This window comes from Lytechinus variegatus, chromosome 1 (genome assembly GCF_018143015.1).
Source record: "Lytechinus variegatus isolate NC3 chromosome 1, Lvar_3.0, whole genome shotgun sequence".
NCBI lineage: Eukaryota > Metazoa > Echinodermata > Echinoidea > Temnopleuroida > Toxopneustidae > Lytechinus > Lytechinus variegatus.
The window spans coordinates 79,426,310-79,448,718 of NC_054740.1; the positions used below are offsets into that span (position 1 = coordinate 79,426,310).

A 22,409-nucleotide genomic window follows, 5' to 3' on the forward strand; every position below is an offset into this window, starting at 1 on the left:
TTGCGTGCAGCTGCATATAGTTGCCTTTTACCTCGCTCTAGCTCGCATCTGCTAGGAGCAGTATGATTCATTACGATGTAAGCTCACCACACTACGTGCATACCTCGTTCGTTACTCGCTAGCCATGCGCACTGTCTGCGTTCAACTGCGAATTGCCTGAACGCTGACAGTGCAAGCCCAACACGCAAAGGTGTGAGCCAGGCTTTATTTTCAGAAGCTGAACAGTTTTCTGATGTAATAAAGAAAATTACTGGGTCTAGATTATGTTGTTTGTGTGTTTACAAATAACCGTATAAAGAACACCCCCCCCCCAAAAAAAAAAATAAATAAATAAAAGTGTGACAGAGAATTGTAACTTCAATTATTAGGAAAGAATTTTTAAATGGCTGTCTCAAGAATGCATAATCAGATTGGCATTAAAACTTTAAAAACATAATTTCACAGATACATTTAAATAGGACTCTGTAAACTATCATTCATAATATGTTCATATCTATTTTAGATTTAAAAAAAATCAAGTTACAGAAGTTCAAAGAGAATGATAAAGTTTACAAATAACATTAATGCTTGGTTGAAAGTGAGCCACCATAGTAAAAGTCTTGGCAATTTCTTTCAGCATCTTTCACTTCTAATCTTCTGATTTCAAAATAGACAAACAATCGATAAAGCAAGCAAATTTTGTTGAAGATGCTGAGAACAGAATACTGCTAAAAACCAGCAATGCTGTATTTTGGTTTTTGTTGGTATTTTGGTTAAAAGTAAGGAAATTGTAGCATCTCATTTGATGTTGGCAACATTTTTTTTAGATAGCATGCATTCATGATGACAACTTATGTAAATCAAGACCGTAGTCAGAATGACAATCAACTAAGAAATCTTCAACTCGGGTGAAATTTATTGTAGTATGCATGTAATGAATGTTTGTGAGTGCAATGGACAGAATACTTCATGAGGTGAAAGATGAAAAGATCCATTCAACGAGGCATTGCTGAGTTGAATGGATCATTCATTTCATCTTTCACTGAATGAAGTATTCTGTCCATTGCAGGATGAAGGAACATTCATTATTTGGTTTATATGACACTTAAAACTAGAAAAATTATCAATTTCGATGCAAAATATGATCACGCAGTGCGAGCTCGGTCTGTTGTCGCTTGTGTCGTGTACAATGCGCTCGTGCAATGGACAAATTGTATGGATCCAAAATTGCACGGTTGATGACGTCATCGTAAAATGGTCCAAATGAGCGATATCAAACAACCAATCAAATGCCAAGGATCTATCTAGGTGTCATGTTATTAACATGTTTTGCATATTCTCAGTTCTATTTTATAAAGATTTTAATAACAAATGGAAGATTTCTATAAGAAAAATTACTATCAGCCAATCAGAGTGATTTCTGTAACTTTTAGCTGTTATGGTAAATTTTTGATTATCAAACAGGTTTTATTCAATGGGACCCTGGTCTGAAATAAAGCTTTGGGTTTGGGTAAGATGATCATTTGACTAATGGGAGGGTGGACTTATGGAGAGTCTACCTATTTTTATTGAGAGTAGCATTTTCTGGTTAACACTATGTGCTTTAAATGGAGATGTTATTCTAGAAGCTCATTACATAGTTATATGCAAAGGAGCATGACATTTTTGTACTCAATAATTCCTTCTATTCAGGTTACCTATATCATACTTACCAAGCTATCCTATGGTTTATATAGAATTTACTTTGTTGAAAACAGACTGGTTGTATAGATAGTAGTACTTTGTGGATTTTGTCTCAATAAAAAATATTGTTATTCCAATTTTTATCATCATGAAAAGGATTGAACACATATATGTAACTAGGATCTCAAAATGAGGCAGATGAATAGAGTATTCATAAGATTAAAGTGGGTGGAAGGTCTCAGATTCATTTATTTAAATGTTTGATTACACTACCAAAGTGTTTGGTTTTTTGCCACAGAAAATAAACACTGTAAAATTTTGGTGTAAATGATAGTTGCCATTTAACACAGATGTAAATGTTTTGTTTGGTCTATATTTTCATTTGGTCATATGTACATATATAAATCACCACATCATTTGCAGTGTATCATTATTGAAGAAAATCCTCCACCAAGATTTGCATACTGCTTTATTCATCATACTGCACACTCATATTGTGCATCAAACTCAATGTAACTCTTGGATTCTGGAATTGCATATTTCATTTAAGCCTATAGAATACAATGTTGAACATGAAGGTTTAGATATTCAATTTATAATCAAATAGTATGGAGTTATCAAATTCATGACTCGTTTTCCAACTCCCTTTAGATATGGAATTGCCTTTGTTCATGTGATATTGAGACAGTTTTTCTTTGTCTTACAGTTCTAGAATATACATAAAATAACTTGCAATATTCTTGAATTAGATTGCATGCAAACATTTATGTTCTTCAAAGAAATGAGTATATTTCCTTTTTTGTTTTAGTTAGTGGAGCTTGCTTTTTTGTCTCACAGTAGGATAAGCCTTCAGTTAAAGTATGATTCTGATGAGATGAACTCTCACCACTGAAACAGATCATAAGTACTTTTTAGGAAGATACACAGGGTATACTATGAAGCTGAAATACAAGAGAATACTATTTACATCAGGGGATATCTTGTATTATGAAGTACAATGATTTACTTCTAAGATGCTCTGCTTTACAGTAAGTTTGTAGTTCATACTGGATTCAGAAAAAAAAAACCTGTCGAAATATTTGCCCAGTTCCCACCTTTTGGTAAAGTTCAAAATTTTTTGCAAGATATATTTTTGAAATGATGCATATTTGTAGGATATAAAGTAGAGATTGGTGCTAAAAGGAACCATTGTTCTGTCTGTCTGTCTGTCTCTCTCTTTCTGTCTCTCTCTTTCTTAGTACAGTGTTTCATGAGTGCACAAAAATGTGAAGAATCATACTAACCTGAATCTCTCTAGTTTGCATGAATTGCACATGTATTTCTATTGAACTGCAGCTGGAAAATTGGAAATGGTATTTTGTGATATTTCAATCCCAGATATGGAACCCTCTGGCTCTACTTTGTATTCTTTTGTACTTATAATAGATTTTTTTTCCTTGTACTTTGAACTTGATCCATGATAAGTCAATTCTTTGTTCCCTCTACAAAAAAATGATAACATAATAAAAAAATAAGAGCTTGCACTTCATAACACGATATCGAAGGTCAATGCGAGATGAATAATAGACTATTCCAAATTGGTAATTTATACATAAAAGCCAGCTGTCTTTTTTAGTCTAGATGATTAGGTATTTTGTGCATGTGGATTGATACAATGATTGTATTGCCTAAGTCCACATTTCAAATGAAACCATGAAATGATTTATGCCATTCACATTTCTTAAGAAACATTTCGGCTGCTAATGACAAGGGTACTTAAGTGAGGGAGTAGATTCAATGGGTGGAATAACCCAATCTCAAGTCTACAGGGCTGATAACGATGGTGCGTGTTGGGGGTACGTTCATGTGCCGGCCTGTGTATCTGACTACCAGATACCTCTCCACAAGCAGCATGCATGCATGACATGTTCGTACACAGACCAGCAGTAGCGGTTGCCGCACCGTTTGGGGCAGCCACATATATTAGGCCTGAAGTTCAGCTACGCTCCGTCCCTCCCTGCCAAAGCGGGCAAATTATACAGAAGGGTAGGAGGTAGAGAAAGTGAGCAAAGTGGAGAGAGGGAGAGTTAGTGCGAGAGGTGGAGAAAGAGAGGAAGGGCCCCCTACCTCTCCATGCATATCCATAGAGATGAGAGAATACCAGGATGTACACTATTTATGCCATGGTATAGTCATGTTCATGTCCAGCTGACCGAACCTATGATAGGGTGTGTATTTGAGCAAGTGTTTGAGAGAGAGAGAGAAAGAGTGAGAGACACAGACAGAGGAAAGGAAAGAAATTAAGGGAGAGAAAGAGAGAGAGTGTGTGAGCATGAGGAAGATGTGAGTGTGTATGAGTGTGTAAGCTATAAGCAGGCTCTGATTGTGTATCCTACCTTGGCTGCATAGCAATACATGCATAAGCGTGCCAATATGCCAGTGCTCGCACAAGCATATACACACTCTCACCCACACATGGGGAAGCGCGAGTGAGTGTCTCTGTGTGTGTGTGTGCGTGATATATCAGGCACATGGAGGAAGGCTTAGCTGATAGAGAAGCACCTTTAAACATGTCTGTTAATCAACTATCATGGATCAAGTCTTTATTGGCCCAAAACTACAGATGACTCTGAGTTAAACCTTTAAACTGACATTGTGGATTGATGATACAAAGAGTGGACCAAGACCGGGAATCCCATGCTGGAAGTTTGCTTTGCTACCACCAAAAAGCAGATGGTGTTTGTCATCGGATGGTGTGGGGGTCTGAGTTGGGTGTCTCTCATCCTCACTCCCTCTCTCTTTCTCTCTGTCTCTCCCACTTCTCTGGGTCAACTTTAATTCATGGTGATAAATGATGAGACACTGCCAATGCTATGGGTATGGATGTCATTGATGTGTGGACAAAGACAAAATTGGGATAATTCGTCCATGAGCATTGAAATACTGAGTGTGGATTTTATGACTTGGAGGTGGTTACTATATCGTGATCTTCAGTAGATAACTAGTGTGCGGTTGGGATCCCCTACTTACCCTCCTCCCCTTCATCATTGTCATCACCAACATCATCTCCTGTATTTGCCATCCACTTCTTTCATCTTTGTCTGGAATCATGGATACCTGATATTTTCTTAATATCATTCGCATGTGCCTGAGGATGACAATTCACCAAAATCTATTATGCGTTATATCAAAACAATATCATCAATTACCAAGGCAAGGCTTGATTGGCTGAAACATAAGTGAGCCTAGCAAGTTATTGAAGAAGAATATTTGTTTATGATATTATAATGAGTGGAGATAGAAGTCATATTCTGAGCAAGATGGTACGATCTGCCATAGTTTGAAGTCAAATGTGTTGAAATAAGCAGAAGCCCCAGCTGAACAATGTTTGTTTTAAATTATCAATTATTCGCAGCATTCCATCACAGTGTGCAATTAAAATAATCTATACTTTGGACATGAGCTATACTTGGGGAATATACCAGACCAACAGACAGAGACATCTTTCATGTCCTTGCAGGAGTATAGATCTATGCAGGATTGTATATGAACCTTGATAACTCTATCTAGACTGTTGGACCCGACTTGGTTCTACAAATTAATCTCTGAAGACTCAATATACAGGCTGAAATAACAATGTCTAAGGACGATAGCAGTTTACCCATAGGGGGGAGTGCAGGAGGTGGTAGGCGAGATCGTATGAGGAGATCTTTCCGTCGGTTTATGGGCAAAAAAGGTGAAAATAATTATCTTATATATTTTTTTTAATTGGCAGATGATGAAAAGATGTTTGCTCCAGTTTTTTGGGAGATTACATTTTCTGTAGATTCTAGACAGGGATTCTCCAAAGTTTATTTATTGCTCTTTGGACCTGTTTATGGATTTGTCAACTCTTGATTGGACACTTCACAATTACCCCATTGTATAATGATAATCCAATAATAATCCTTCTTACATTGTTCGAAATAGAAATCCTATGGAAATTCATCTTGCCCAATTGATCGTAGGACCAGCAGCCGCTGAGCAGCTCCGGATCAACATTGCCCAATCGGTTTAATCATTGAATGCTAAACAGGGTCGTAGCAACTCCTATCTTTTAGTCTGACAAGGTCGGGATTTGAACTCCTGACCTCCCGGTTGTGAGCCGGACACTCTAGCAAATGAGTAAACACACCGGGATAAGAATTAAAGTTTAACATTTTTCAAACTCACTTGATATATCATCACAAAATCTGTTGTTACATATCCCAAATTCATTTAAAGAATATTTTGTGTTTACTTTTGTTGCTACTAGCATTTGCCATTCTGTTATTATCTGTCATTAGCCAATTTTCGCAACCTTGAGTACGGCAATATTAGATCTGAGGTGTGTGTGCAAATTTCTGGTAAATACTATATATATGTTATACAGCGATATGTCGAGATCGATACATGCCATTGGCAAGTTGTGAGGTGAGAAAATCCTGTGCTTTCACGTACAAGTTTACAACTGCTCGTCACAGCATGCCTGCCTGACCCCGTAACTCCGCTGGGTTTGAGATGTCATGAGAAGTGCTATAGAGTACAATAATAGAAGAATGTATCTAGAGGCGCACTGATTGATTGTTGCTTCCATATTTTAGAGGCGCTCTCGAGCTCTATGACGACTTAAATGTGGCTCTAAAAACTTGTCGCGAATCGGAGATGACATTGTTACCATAGTAGCAACAAGAATTTTGCACACAGACTACAGATCTAATGTCCCCCGTTGTGGTTGCAAAAGTCAAAATTTTCACATTGAACAAATTACATTGCAGAACAGTTTTTTACGACTCTTCCAACATGAACTAGCATGGTAAACGTCTGTTTGCGTTATCGTGCGAAAAGTGCGGATTACCATTTCTTTTCAGACACAATCTTTTTATTCAATTATTTATATGTTAAATTTGATTTGTTGATATAAAATTTAGCAGATTTCATTGTAAATTTTGGAAGAACATTTAACTTCAAGTAAGGTTTTCTTGTCATCCATTCTCTGATTTATGTCCAACATCCAGGACTTCTTGTAATTTGTAGTAAAGTCAATTGAGATGATTAACAATCTGAAATCTTACAATAGATCAATGTTAATATGAAGAGAGTCAGGTTCTTTTAATCCTACACACTTGTCATTTCTATGATAATGATAATATAGGGTATTTATATTGCGCACAAATCCACCTTGTTAGGTGCTCAAGGCACTCCTATATCACCCGGCTAAGCTAGGCGTTCAGAGCACACACAGCTTCTTAAGGAATTGCTTCCTACCGGTACCCATTTACCTCACCTGGGTTGAGTGCAGCACATTGTGGATCAGTTTCTTGCTGAAGGAAATTACGCCATGGCTGGGATTCGAACCCACGACTCTCTGTTTCAAAGTCTGGAGACTAATCCACTGGGCCACAACGCTCCACTATAAGACAGTAGATTAAAGATATAATAATTACTTTATGAATTATATACCTGTAAGGATTAAAAATATCAACAGGATGTGACTTTGAATTGAATGTGAGGTGATGTTTTGTTTTAGAGCTTCCTTTGTGAGTTTTAGGCGGTGTCATGAATTTGGCATGTGAACTCGAAGATGCCCTATGTTTAATTTGGCTCTGAAAACGGTCAACTCTTCTCACTTTTAAAGGTAATGTGTGCTTAGAAATAAAATGAAAATAGTTGAAAACACTGATGACCATCACTGATTAACTAAACGGTGATTTCATGAGAAATCTGTAAAGTCAAGTTAAATTGTTACATCGTAGATCTAGATCTGGGGCCCGTTTCATAAAGCTGTTTGTAAGTTATGAATGACTTTGCGCACAACTGGTGACCATTTCTTGTGCTTAAAGGTCAAGTCCACCTCAGAAAAATGTTGATTTGTATCAATAGAGAAAAATCAGACAAGCACAATGCTGAAAATTTCATCAAAATCGGATGTAAAATAAGAAAGCTATGACATTTCAAAGTTTCGCTTATTTTCAACAAAAAAGTTGCATGAACGAACCAGTTACATCCAAATGAGAGAGTCGATGATGTCACTCACTCACTATTTCTTCTTTTTTTTTATTGTTTGAATTATACAATATTTCAATTTTTATGAATTTGACGATTAGGACATCTTTGCCTGAAGCACAAAATGTTTTAAAAATGGAATTCCACGTGTTTAGGGAGGAATGAAACTTCATTTCACACAACAATGATGAGAAAATAAAAGTATTTCATATTTTATATAATACAGAAGAAATAGTGAGTGAGTGATGTCATCAACTCTCTCATTTGGATGTAACTGGCTCGTTCATAGAACTATTTTGTTGATAATAAGCGAAACTTTAAAATTCCATAACTTTCTTATTTTACATCCGATTTTGATGAAATTTCTAATGTTATGCTTGTTGAATTTTTATCTTTTTATTCAAATCAAGTTTTTATTGGGGTGGACTTATCCTTTAATGATATCCCTGTATCCTTTGGCATATATTTTTGTTCATACAAACCTGTAGACACTTGGATGGTAATTTGATTTGATTCTGTATGAACTAATTTTGAAATCACTAAAACAACTGGCATTTATATTTTGTTTATCGTTTCCATCCTTGTTTGTTTTAGAGTTATTTAACTAGGCTACATTCAGTAGTTTTAGGTCAGTATATGAATATAACTAGACTAGATTCCATAATGATAATAAAGGACTATATGATCCATTGAATAGATGATGCTATGAACCGGTGCATGACAAGGTACTTGAATTTGAATGCATATTATGAAGAAGGAGAATAGAAAGGAATGCTCCCTTAGGCTATGGACTGATAGAATACAAATTCACCAGTTCTGTTGATGGATACGAATGACAGATGTACTGACTTCTGTCATGTTCATGTCCATTGGGGAAGCATTTCGTTCCAGCCTTTGTAATTCAGAATGTTTTTCATACAACAAGACATACCTATTTTCATTGTTACTTGTTTCCCCTCATGATATTCTAAAGGCAGAAATAATGAACACACTCTGCAAACACCCTTTATGAGCTGTTCACAGTTTGAATTTCTAGGATTTGGTAAAATTACAATTGCAATTCCACTATTAGGAAGATACTGAGCTAATCAAAAATAAAATATAGTTCCGATTTTTAGTTTAAATTGTGGAGGAACCTGTTTCCAACAGGTTTTAGAAGTTTGTTAATTATGTATCAAAGAACTTGTCATTTTTTGCATTCATATTCATTTAACATAGTTGCTTTGGCACCATTATGCTTGATGAGTATTCAATAATATAACCACCAGTCACTGAATGGAATTTAACAAGCTTCTATAATAGAAAATGCATTTAGACGGTAATGAATATTTGGTAAAAAGACCAATTTTACAGAAAGCAAATGCTGCCTGTACCAGAGTGAATGGGAAATGGGGGCATCAGAAAAGTTAGGTCATATTATTGAAACACTCAGTGAACAGAGTGGTTTTAAAACTTGAGGCATAGATTTACAACATAAGGAGTATTCATGATTTAAAAGAAGTCATGACCATTTTTTATAATCAGAACTGTGCAACAAAGACAGACTTCCTTCATATAAAACTTGTCCACAGAACAGGAAACATATATTGCATTTTCATTTCTTCTGTACATTTGCCAATGTCTTTTATCTTGCTAGATAACATCAGTTATGACATGGCAGTTCTCTTGAACTTCCTTTGTTATTCATTTCTGGATATGGGTTTACACACATCACTATAACTACCAAACATAGGAAGATGATACCCCCCCCCCCCCTATAATATGTAGCTAGAACTGAGGAAGAAATTAGTTTAAGGAAATGGTAACTAAAATAGGTAACAGCTGAAAATATATAAATATTTGCTTATCATACAGTAGTTAATACATGTCCAGTGTTAGTACCTACCAAGTACTCATACAGAGCATATTAGGTAAGTAAATTACTAAAATAGTTAACACCATAGGCAAGTAAAAAAAAGTGACTAAGTAAATGAATTATTAAAATTTGTACAAAAGTTAAAGTTAGGATTTGTAAGACACCTCAGTGAAAGTCCAAACAGTGTGGCTGTTAGGAATCCTGCTGAGCCCCCCCCCCCTTCGGTCCTTTGATGTCTTCATGGACAAAAGTGGTATGGATAAAGTCAATGAGAAATGAGGCAAGGTAGTATACTAGAACTTCTTTAAATTACCCTAAGTTAAATGAACCTTGTCTTATATTAAATTAGGATTAACACAAGTACTATCCAGATAATAATGAATGATAGGACAATGTCTAGTAGTATGTTCATAGGGAAATTTCTTAAAACTAGTAAAAGTAACTTCAATGTTAGGGATTCCATAGTTCATTTTGAATAAGCTGTAATTGCCATCAGTTACAAGAATTATGTAGCTACTAATTGAATAATACCATGGTCACATTTGCTCTAAGGCGGCCGTACGGCGAGTCGAAAACAGCCGTTTCAACATTTTTTGTACCAACTATATAGGTGGTTTGAAATAAAGTTAATAAAACGGCTGTTGTCGACTCACCGTACGGCCACCGTAGATCAAATGTGACCAAGGTATTAGTTGCTGTGATGTAATATGATCCGGGGGGGGCCACTTACATTGACGAGTGGATACCATGCGCGACCAAAAAAACACGTAAAAAGGATGTCTTTTTCATGATAGGGCACGTTAAGTACGTAACGTGATAAGGGTGTCAAAAAAACAAAAAATTAAGAAAAAAGGGTATCTATTTCGCTAGGAAAATTACGTGTTTAGGGTCGACTTTGCGGGGATGATAAAACAAAATTAAAATGTTTTATAAAGGATGTCCTTTTTGCCCCAACACTTCGTGTTTAGAGTCCGATTTGCGCGAGGTGTAGAAGGTGGGGTCGTACTAAACCAAATAAGGTAAAGCCAACGACTGAAGGACCCGTAAAAATAAAACATTCCTGTACTTGTTTAGGGGTTCATTTCAGGGAATATTTGCCAAGAGTTTCGTTTTGTTTCTAATACTTGTTAAGGGTAGGGTTTCACACGCCAATACTTATTAAGGGGTGCATTTTCAGAATATGGAAATTACGTGTTTAGGGTGCTTTTTGAGACCCCATGGTCGCGCATGGTATCCACTCGTGAATGGAAGTGGCCCCCCCCCCCCCTGGGAATATGATGAGAATATAGTATACACATGGCTAACACGAGCAGTAAGTCTTCGAAATGTTTGAGTAATTGGGTAGGTTAAATTATAACTCGATTATTATATTCAGACACATATGATAAATTCACTAAATATTTACAACTCGTTCCAATCAAAAATAAGAAAAACATTTTTGTAATCATTTCAATGCATTCATTCTACTTGCAGGAAATTCATTGAAGTAATGAATAATACCATTGGTCAATGAATATCACTGTGCATAGAGAAGTGTAATTAAGGTGACAATTTTCATTACCAACCAGCTGTGTTTTTCACCTACTACCAATCAATGATAACCTTCACCATCAACATGCCCTACTTTGTAAGTCAATATTCTTAGTGATACCTTACCATTGTATCATACCTTATCATTGGGACCTTTCTATAGCATTCAAGTTACTTGGGGACTGTTTCAACATGATTAGGAGTTTAAGTACGCTGAAGCACCAATGTGCACTTAAATAAGATAAGAGTTAAGTGTGACTTAAGTCACACTTAAAAGCTCCATGTCCTACCTAAGCATGTTCTCTCAAACTTAATATTTTTTTCTATGTAATGGCAGTTAAAGAAAAAACTTGTCCTTTACTTTAGAGCAGCCATTATAAAAACAAGCTGCATGTTGTGATTTATCAACTAGAATTGTTACTATATTATTTCTGTACTACCCAAATTGACACTTAGAATTGACACTTAGAAATGCCTTATTCCTTGTTATTGGATACTGCTAGGTATTGAGAGTTAGGCAATTCGTACTGAGTTACCCATTCCTATGCAGTCACTCCACACCTCTCCTTAATTAGGCCCATCCTTCTTTAAATGGTCATTTGACTGTCTGCCAGTCCATCTGTCTGGACAAACGTAAACAATAGATGCCTTCATACCCGTCAGATCACACAAAAATAACTGCATTAAAAAACTCATTCATTCTATGCATTGATATCCATGTGAACCAGATAGAATTCTTGTACTTATGAGCCAGTAATAATGCACCTACTTTCTGCCTCAAATTAGCAGTTCTTGTCATTTGCTTCCACACTATGAAAATCCCTGCAAACATTCTTAATAAAGTTTTCTTTCAGACTAAAGGCCTGATCACACCGCCCGAGCGATGTTGGAGCGGTCGTGGAGCGGAGAGATAATATCATCACCGCTCGCTACTGTTCACCATTTTCGGTTTTTATTTTTTTTTCTTCGATTTCGATTTTTTTTTCTTCGATTTTTTACCAAATTTTGTGAGCGAAATTCGACCCTCCTACCGCTTCACGACTGCTCCAACAACGCTTGGGTGGTATGTCCAGGTTTACAATTAATTAGTTTATATCCTCCTTTTTTATATCATATATTCTTTGCTCTTATGACAAAATGCATGTACCTGCTTATTTTTGGGTTCTGTGTATAACTCTAGCAGAGATCAAACATTTTTTTAATTGGGTTGGTATGAAAGTACCCATTGCCCAACATTTATTTTTATTGCTCTATGCTTTTGTTTCTGAAACTTTCTGCCAATGTTTGCAAATATAATTCAGAATGGTTTCCTTCAAATAAAGTATAGGGTTGTCTGAAATAGAATTATAATTTTTGATAGGATCAAAGTATTTATGGTATCCATGATTTTTCCTTTAGGAATTTAAATTTTTGCATCCTGATTTTAACTTTAAACACATCCACAAATTGATACTTGACATCAGATATATAATAAAGATGTCTAGTTAATGGTATTACATTTGATTATGCACAATTTTTCTTAAGATAGAGGGTCATAGTCAAGATCGTGAAAGATTTTTGGATGAGAATACTGTGACAATTAGGATTAGGTTATGCCGTTATGGTTAGGCATGAGTTAGATCTGAGGATAAAGTTTACATTTTGCCAAATGATGTGCATATTTTCCGTAGGAAATTTGTTTCTGGAGCAAATGCCATGGATTCCTTTAAGTGTAACTCTTCCCAATAACTTTGGACACAACTACATGTATCTTCATATTCATGCATAGGATGAGTAAGGGGAATGCCAATTTTTAAGAAAAATATCTGCGAGGGCTTGCTGCGAGAACTCAGACTGACTTGGTAATGTGGGAAAGAAAACGAAGAAAAGAACAGGGAGGATGGTCAGTTGCTGATTAAAAGGTGGGATGATAATGTAATTATGATATTAGACCTTGATGTATTCTAAGTATTTGACTTGACCCCATCCTAAGGGGTGTCTAGTACCTTCAGACTTGGTCGATGACTGATTGCATTAAGGCTGGCTATCAGCCACTAGATCATTGAACCTTGCTTCTTGAACATTTTAAGATGATGTGTGAATTCTTTTGCGTGAATCCTCTAGAAGTTGAAAGATATGGTTCACCCACCCCACTTGTACCCTACCAACTAGTTAACTTATATGCAAATGATAGTAAATGAGAGCATCTAAACTTAGCCAATTTCCCCTACAGAAATTTCCAAGCTTGCGGGAAGCGTGCGACTAGCTTGCGCAAGCTTGCGGCATGCTAGTAACTAGCATGCGGCTAGCTTAATAAGCGTGTGATATGCGTGCAGAGTAATAGTTAAGCGATCTTTTAGCGAGCAGGGACTGTTCGCTAGCATGCACTCGCTTATTAAGCGAGCACCCTGCTAGTCGCATGCTAGTTACTAGCAAGCGGCACGCTTAAATTTCTGCAGGGGTTATGTGTATCCACTGTAATTTTGAACCTGAACTGTGTTCAACTGCCTTGTAAAAACCCAGGCCTTTGCGTTTGACATACCCTCAGACATGCCAAGGCTTGTGAGACGCTTACTTCAGGGGCTCTAACTCATCCCCTCAAATCTTTTTCTCACTCATGTATAACAATGAGAATAATAGTGATATATTATTGAGCGCACACACCGTCCAGAGATGCTCATGGCACTAGTGCAACAACAGTTTATTATGATAAATACATTTTATGCATATGTATAAACAACTACAAAATATAGAAAAAATTATCAAAGAAATCTTGAATCCCTACAAGTACAGGCCTGCATCATCACCACTGAAATTTGCAGCTACATCCTGGTTGGGCCTGGTGCCCTTGTGCTGTATCACAGCCTATCCTCATATATACTATACACGTTCCATATGATCTCGTGTCAGATCACAGAAAATATCACTGAAATATTTGAGGAGAGAACCAGAGCATCGCCAGTCATTTTTATCAAAGTAGATTGACACTGATAAACTTGCCAGCTATGGCTACCTGGACAAAGAGTATCAGATTTTCATCAAGGAGGCCAGTCAGGCTGTGGAACACTCCATTGCATTAGCCCAGAGGTGCCCCTCATTTCAATTCTGTCGTAATGCCAGTGATCTTGATTGAATTTTTTGTGTTCTTTTTTAAGCCTTTAGCAGTGGTGTCTAAGGCTACTTCATAATTAAGAACTTGAGAGGTATTTCTCGCTTTTCAAATGTTAAAAAGATTTTAAATGTAAATGTACTGTTATTATTATTTTTCATCTTTGTAGGTTGTATGGGTCTTAGGAATACTGTTATGCCACACCAGGAATTGGTTTGTAGTTTGCACGAATTGACGTATTGAAGATACAAAAAAACTGTGGCAAAGTTTGCTCTTTGATTACATTCCATAGTTTCAATTCTTACGTTGGTCATAAATACTAAGTTTTAATGAGAACTTGTGATTTTTCATTGCAGTAGTGATGACCAAATGAAGAATCCCTATAAGAACCCAATCCTTTCACGTCATGAAATTTAAATTTAGACTATCCAGATATATTTTAAAATGGGATATTAGAAAACAAATTGTAATCAGTTTGATATTGATCATATACAGTGTTTATGTTTAAGTCTGAGACTTTTTAAGTAATTTAGAACTGGATCTGATAAATTCAGTGCGTGGTAGTAAAAAAAATCATAATTTTTCTAACTTTTGCAACTATATGGTTGAAGTTGAACTTACTTTCACTAATTGACACCAATGTCAATATACTTCAGTTGTAAATGCCACCTATATTTCTTTTCTTTTATCTGATGGAGTTTAAACATTTCAATAAAGCTTTGTTCTCATTTATCTTCTCATTACAATCAAAACTTAAACTGGGTGACCACTGAGTTCTGCAATGCTTGTAGTATTTAAACAGGAACTATCTGGTTGGAACCACCAAGTGATTGGTTGGGTTTTGTGAGTGTCAGGAAAATTTTCTTGGTAGCTTATGGTTCTTCCTTTCTTCTGTACCATTTTATTTTACAATCAATAAAGGGGGAAAATATGTTATTTGCCTTATTGTAAATTGATAGACTCATATTTAGGATTCAAGACACCTATGCAATGAAAAAAGTTATCTTCTAATTTTCTAGGAATTACTTTCTTTGGAAAAATATCCTGAAGCTATTCTTTGTTTTTCCTTATTGTCTCTGATCCTATGTAGGCGAGTCATTGTGTCTTGGATAATCACCAAGTCGCGGTATCAGTTTCCATGAATGCTTTTGAAAATGTTCTTGTAATACTACCTTTTCCATTTTATCAGAGGCATTGTACTTGCCGACTGTCCCCATTATGACTTTTATGAGGGACTGCCCCTGCTTAAGTGTAAAATGAAAGAACAAATTTTGCTCTGGATTTTAAACAAACAAATAGTTAACACTCATCTGACTGCGTTGTTTTCAGAGAGCACTAAAAAATGACCCTGATTGCAGTTAAACCAGCTCAACCCTTGTCCAGAATTATGTTTATTATGTATCCTCATAGGAATGAATCTGTCCATATAGACCACTTTTTCACAAAGACCCTATTTGTCCCATGATATGCCGCCATGTAGGTTTTTTTAATGCATATCTAGTCTTGATTTTCTTGACTAATACAAGTAAGGATACATCATGCAGACATGCAGAAGATGGAATTTTACCTAGATATATCAACATGGCTTTGGTAAATGAAAAAGAGAAATGAGGGCAATGAGACATTTTTTAGAGTACTTTTAGATAATACAATTGTTGTAACAAATAGAGTAAGAACTTAGACACAGTATTTTGAGACTGCTTTATCATTTAGATTCTCAGACTAGATTATATATAATTGGAAACATAAATCTGTCCATTGGATATATACAACTTTGTGATACAGTTTATTATTACCAGAAGAATGAACCTGTACACTTTGTTTCATTTTTTTGTGTTGCCAGTTTTCTGGATATTGCATTCAACACTTGGTCAGTATTCTTCGGTGTCTGAACAGAAAAACTGTATGTCTGATCATTTTCCCCTTTGATTTGATTAGCGTTAAAGGGATAATGGAGGTTTATTTAGCTTCCAGGAAGTTGACTTTTCTAACAAACTCATGTTGCCATCTATAGGAGATGGGTAGATTGCTTCTTGAAAATGAAAAGGTCAACTGCCATAGCTTTAAAGGTCATTAGGATGAAAGAATGTAAAGTTCATTTTCTTTACTTCATGTCCAATGCATGTAGGTAAATTTCTCAGAGAAAACACTGTCTGAATTTTGCAAACAGTTGTTAAACTGAACAACCTGTTGCACATTTTCAGTTGTTAAACAAGATGGGTTCAATTTTTTTTCGGACAACCTTTTAAACAATCCTATGTAAGAATATTTTTATACAATGTACAACCAGGTGAATGTAAATGTTTCCTTGGCTGTACCTTGTATTTATTGTCTTCTTTTTTTAGGGAGAGTCTCTGATTTATCACCTGTGATTTAAGTTAATAATGATAGTCTGAATTTGATGAGTCATTATAGTTTCATGTAACACTGCATTGGTTCAAACTTAAATATGATTTTTAACCACAACCACAATAGCATATTTCACAAAGATTGAGGATGAACGGCATCAGCAAACAAAACATTTCATTACTTTACATGATCATGCATGTGATATTCATATTTTCCCTTACATTTGGCAACACACTGAATTATACACTGTAGATCAGCACTTCTCAACAATTTTTTACTTGAAGATCACTTTGACTCTCAAATGTTTTTCGAGGCCCACCTACCAAAATTTTGAGGAAGCGATACGACTACTTGTCTCGACTCAAAGATGATAATGGGCATATTAGTGCGTACAACTTTCAGTAGCCTGGCCATTGAGCCCCTCCTCCAAACGTATACATCCATGGCTGACAACATAACACCTTCAACATTCGGCACACATTGCTTATGAATTTGCATCTCTGCCATTTATGATGAATCCAAATTTCATGTATTCAAGTTCTTATTTTCTAACCGTTTCCTTCAGAGACTTTTCAATTTGTTTCCTTCCTCGCCCTTTTTAAATCGCTTCAAACAAGGTCAATTTTGATGAAAGTATGTTTTCGTGAAATTTGAACACAAAGTCCTGAAGCACGTTTGAAACAAATAGTTCAAGAACTTAATGCATAATTTGCAAAGGTCCAGTAAATGGGCGACAATTAACTAAATTCTACACAATATGCATACATAATGAGGTTCACATCAAAGTTAGATCAAAACCGTTGAATCTGTATGGTTATTGCAACATGCATATAGCATGTTCTAGTTTTGTTTGACCCATGTAGATCAATCAAACAACATATTCAGGCACAGGTTCAGGTCTGCGAAATATACTATAGTTCCCCCTTCCCCCATTTTTTTTCCTCGGAAGCTCATCTCAGCCCAACTGGGAGAGCATCCCATCCCATCGTTTGAGAAGCACTGCTGTAGATGACCTCAATCAGAATCTATTCAAGAAATGAATAAATGGTTTAAAGCAAGTGATTTGAGAGAGTTTTTTTTTTTTTTTTTTTTGGGGGGGGGGGGCTTTTACAATACTTTAATCCATTCTCAAATTGGATGAAAAGGTGTACTATTTATTATACATACCAATCGGTTGAATTTATATTTAAAGTGCCCAAATTGCTCCCCCCAGAGAGAGAGAGAGCGAGAGAAAGAGTGGACAAAAGTAGTAAACACTATGATTCTTATAAAGAATCATTTAAGGAATAATGATATAACAAATATATAGAATGTGAATATCAGAGTGACATGTCAGTGGCATTCATATATTATTGCTTTAGATGGACTGTAAGCTAAATGCAAATGTTTGAAGTTGGTACTTGGCGTTCGTCATGACCAGTCTTCTTATAGGTCAAGGGTTAACAGTAGGCAGTGATGACTTCAGATGTGCAATCGTTGACAAATCCGTAGTGGTTAGGAGCATCTGGAAAACCATCAAATAGCAATTACGCAATGCTATGATTCATGATCACATGGTATTTACAAAGCTCAACAGGGACCAACTGACTTATAATTCTGGTAATGTAGACTCTGTGTTTGCCATATGGTGTACATAGCAAGAACATGTATTTAACCTGTTGCAAAGTCAATGGGAATCAGCTGGTATTCATAGGGTTAATTTTCATCCATACATTGCACCATTCTTGAAGCAGCATGGTCTACTGGTTTTGACCTTCCTGGTGAGGATCCTGGGTTCAAAGCACTCATTGATATTGCACTACAATGAAAAACATTTACATTTTGCTGCGCTCAACCAAAGTGTAGTGAATGGGGGCTCACAGTGTAGCAGAAAACTTAATTTCTTCAAATTCATCTGCCCATGATGGCAGACAGGATAATGTTGGGGTATAATGACAATTAATACCTTCATGCTGCACAGTGAATAAATATTTATGTAGGCTTTTTTGGGGGGGATTTAGTTATACTATTTCAATCTATTTATGTTACAGAATCTCTTTTGCAGTATGATAATCGGACATTACATTTACAAACTTGTTCATATTGTCAGATGATTACTGATTTTCATTTGTAATTTGTAAAACTATGAAGGAATTAAACAAAGCTAGTAATAAATAGTGAATTTATGAATGGAAGCAGAATAAACACAATTAATAAGAACATGAATATGTTCATATCTTCAGATGATTTCATATGTTGATAGTCCCATATTCAACAAGTTTCATTTTTATTTTGGTGGATTTTTTTTTTGAATAAAGGTAATTATAGGATAGTACTTCCTGAATCATATTTTGTTCAGATTAGTTATGAAACATGTTTAAAAGTAAACTGTATGAGACTATCTTTCTCATCATTTACTAAATCTTTCTTTTTTTCTTCAATAATGTCACTTTTTGGTGCCACATTGATGTATTTTGATTCCACCTCTTGGTATGTACAATGCCTTGTACAACTGCTGAATGCATTGAGATTTTGAGTATTACATTGGACTGTTTTGTGTAAGGTTAGAAGAGCTCTTTGCAAGATGAATATATACAAATTTATTCCACCTTAGCTATCCTTTAGCTTTAGATTTGTGGAGACAGACATGCATGCTTGCCTGTTATTATTGAGTGTATGATGCCTTGCCCTGTGCAAGGTAAGTAATCATGTGTGTATTATTTTTGTGTGGGTGTGGGTGCTTCCAAAGCTGTATACAAGTGAGTGTGTGTTATTTGTGTGTGAGTAAGTGTGTATGGGACTGTGCAGTTGAGATGGCCATGTGTGTATGGTAGGAATATTGATGCTGGGAATCTTAGGCAGTGTGCAGGGATGAGAAGACAGGCAAAATAATTCTCTCTGCTTGTTCGATACCCAGAGATGAGAAACTGGTGACATTATGCACTGGTACACTTTCTCCTGCGTGTACACAATGCCATGCTTGCACTGCATCAGTGTATGCTGCCATTATTATTGTTGGTGCAATGCATTGCAGCAGTGCTGGTGCTATACATGCAGCGCATAAATTAAGCTTGTTTTGATTATAAGGGCTTGCGCTTTATTCCCAGGTATTGAAAAGCTAGTGGGTGGGAAAACCCACTGTTTATTTGTTTGTGTATTTCACAAGCTTATGATTTCTATTGTGAATATTGCCTATTCTCTCTTTTGGTCTCCTTTTCTGTCTATCTTTCTTGTTCTACTGCCATGCAATGTTGGATATGAATATGGTTTTTGGGTAGCAATGGGATGGTAGTTTTGCTTATTTGCAAATGATCTATATATTAACTAATTAAACAATGTTATAAGTGAACTAGCTTATATTCATATCGTATTAGCAATGCTTAAGTAAAGAGGTAATGCCAAGAAGTATAGAAATGTGGAAAATCCATGGCAGAAAATGGTCTAGTAAGACTGTATAAATCATAACTAAAGAACAATAATGTATGCATAGATTTAACTGAATATTATCCATAACCAAATGGAATTATATCATCATTTGGATGAACCATGGCATTAAAAGTAAAATGGATAACTTATATTTCATCTTTAGAAAAGGGAGGGAAAATGAACTTCACATCTCATTTTTGTCTCACCTGCATAGCAGAGTGAGACTATAGGCGCCGCTTTTCCGGCGGCGGTGGCAGCGGCGGCGTCAACATCAAATCTTAACCTGAGGTTAAGTTTTTGAAATGACATCATAACTTAGAAAATATATGGACCTAGTTCATTAAACTTGGACATAAGCTCAATCATGTATCACCAAACATCCTGCATGAGTTTCACGTCACATGACCAAGGTCAAAGGTCATTTAGGGCCGATTTAGAAGTTTTCTGTTGAATTACAATAAAAACTTTAAAGTTTTTGGATCTGATTCATGAAACTTGGACATGATATTAATCAAGTATTACTGAACCATCCTGTGCAAGTTTCAGGTCACATGATCAAGGTCAAAGGTCTTTTAGGGTCAATGAACTTTGGCCGAATTGGGGGTATTTGTTGAATTACCATCATAACTTTGAAAGTGTGTTGGTCTAGTTCATAAAACTTGGACATAAGAGTAATCAAGTATCACTGAACATCCTTTGCGCATTTTAGGTCACATGACCAAGGTCAAAGGTCAATGAATTTTGGCCATAATGGGGGTATCTGTTGACTTACCATCATAACTTTGCAAGTTTATTGATCTGACTTTTGAAACTTGGACATAAGAGTAATCAAGTATCACTGAATGTCACGTGCAAGCTTCATGTCACATGATCAAGGTCAAAGGTCATGTGAGGTCAATGAATTTTGGCCACATTGGGGGTATTTGCTGAATTACCATCCTATCTCTGTAAGTGTATTGGTCTACTAGTAGTTCATAAAACGTGGAAATAAAAGTAACCAAGTATCACTGAACATCTTGTGCGAGTTATAGTAGTTTTCAAAGCCAGCAATGCTGCTATGTTGAATCGTGTGATGCAGGTGAGACGGCCAGAGGCATTCCACTTGTTGAAAAGTAATTTTAGCTTTTAATTTTGTCTGAGCTATTTTATTTTGGGGAGAAACAAAAGTTGAAGATGGTGAGGAAATGAAAGTGGAAGAAGTTGGAAAAAAAAACGAAAACGAAAATCAATCAAATTGTTTAAGGATCAATATCAGTGTTTTGACCTATGCTAATAACCCCTTATCCATCTATATCAAGACTTGTTTTCCTCTTGAATACATACCCAAAATAAACTATTGAAAATTAATTAGGCCTGAATGGGCATGATCCATCAAAGCACATTTAACAGTTACTTATACATGCATCATGACAGAAAACCTTAGTTGTGGTTAAACAGTCCCACTGTTCCAACCCCAAATAACCTCATCCAAAAATCAATTTTACTCCCCCATTCAGTATACCCACTACCCTTTAATCCTAAGTATTCTTAAATGCTCAATTATACCAACAATCCGAATTCCTTTTCATTGTTCCAGAGTCCTTTAGTCTCTTTACTTTAATTCGATTTTAATCCATTTAATCCATAGAGTAATGCCATTTTAGAGAAATGTAGACTGCTACAAGGAGTTCTTAGAAGGTTGTATTTAGCAAAAGGCAATAGTAAAGGGTAATAGTAAAGTGCTATAATAAGGGTTATATATTTCAAAAGTTATTTAACATAGAAATAAATGCTGTAGTTTCAGAACTGGCATAATCAGGTTCTATATCTGAAATCTCAATGTGCTAAAAGAAAGGTTATGAAAGGTTTGATATCTAAGCATAGTAATATTGAAACTTTTCTTGATTTCCATTTGGAAATAATTTTTCATATCTTGTTTTACCATAGAGCTACATGCAATGTTAAGCACTTTAATTTAGCCACCTTCAGAAAAGTCTTTTTGCAGGAATCCCACTTAGTATCCATACCATGTTAATCCTTCCATTTGAGCACCATGAGCATTTTTGGACACTGCTCCAGTCAAATCTACACGATTATTACAGACATGCCAACTTTTCCCATTTTAGAGTATTTGTTCCTCTTTTTTGCTATGAATATGCCAATATTTTTTGCATGATGTTACTTTTTTTTAGATTTTTGATCATGGAGCAATACACAGCGCGCGACACTAGCGCCGGTCTGACAGTCCCAGACTGGTAAAAATTGCTGTCAGGCCAGAAACTTGTTGCATGAAAAGAACAAGTAAATTCTTGCCTACGAGCACATGTTAAAAATGATGAATTATCAAGTAGAGACGTTTCATGTAATTTTCACCGATCTCACTACAACAGGCTGGCGATTGTTACGTTGAGACAAATTTTCAAGAATACTCTTTTTTTTTAAATACTCTTTTTTTGTCAAAAAATACTTTTTTCCTTCTAAGAATATATATATTTTTATTTTTATATTTTTCTATTGCCAAGGTGTTTATCTGAATTT

General features: G+C 35.8%; 1 protein-coding gene across 1 annotated transcript in view; it reads left to right on the plus strand.

The window, feature by feature from the left end:
* Window positions 1–3,963: 3,963 nt before the first annotated feature.
* LOC121424356 (triple functional domain protein-like) overlaps window positions 3,964–22,409 on the plus strand; it is an 83,749-nt gene continuing 65,303 nt past the window's right edge. Inside the window, 1 exon segment of the mRNA XM_041620014.1 lies at window positions 3,964–5,377. Coding sequence (XP_041475948.1) covers window positions 5,278–5,377 — 100 coding nt within the window. The 5' untranslated portion in view covers window positions 3,964–5,277.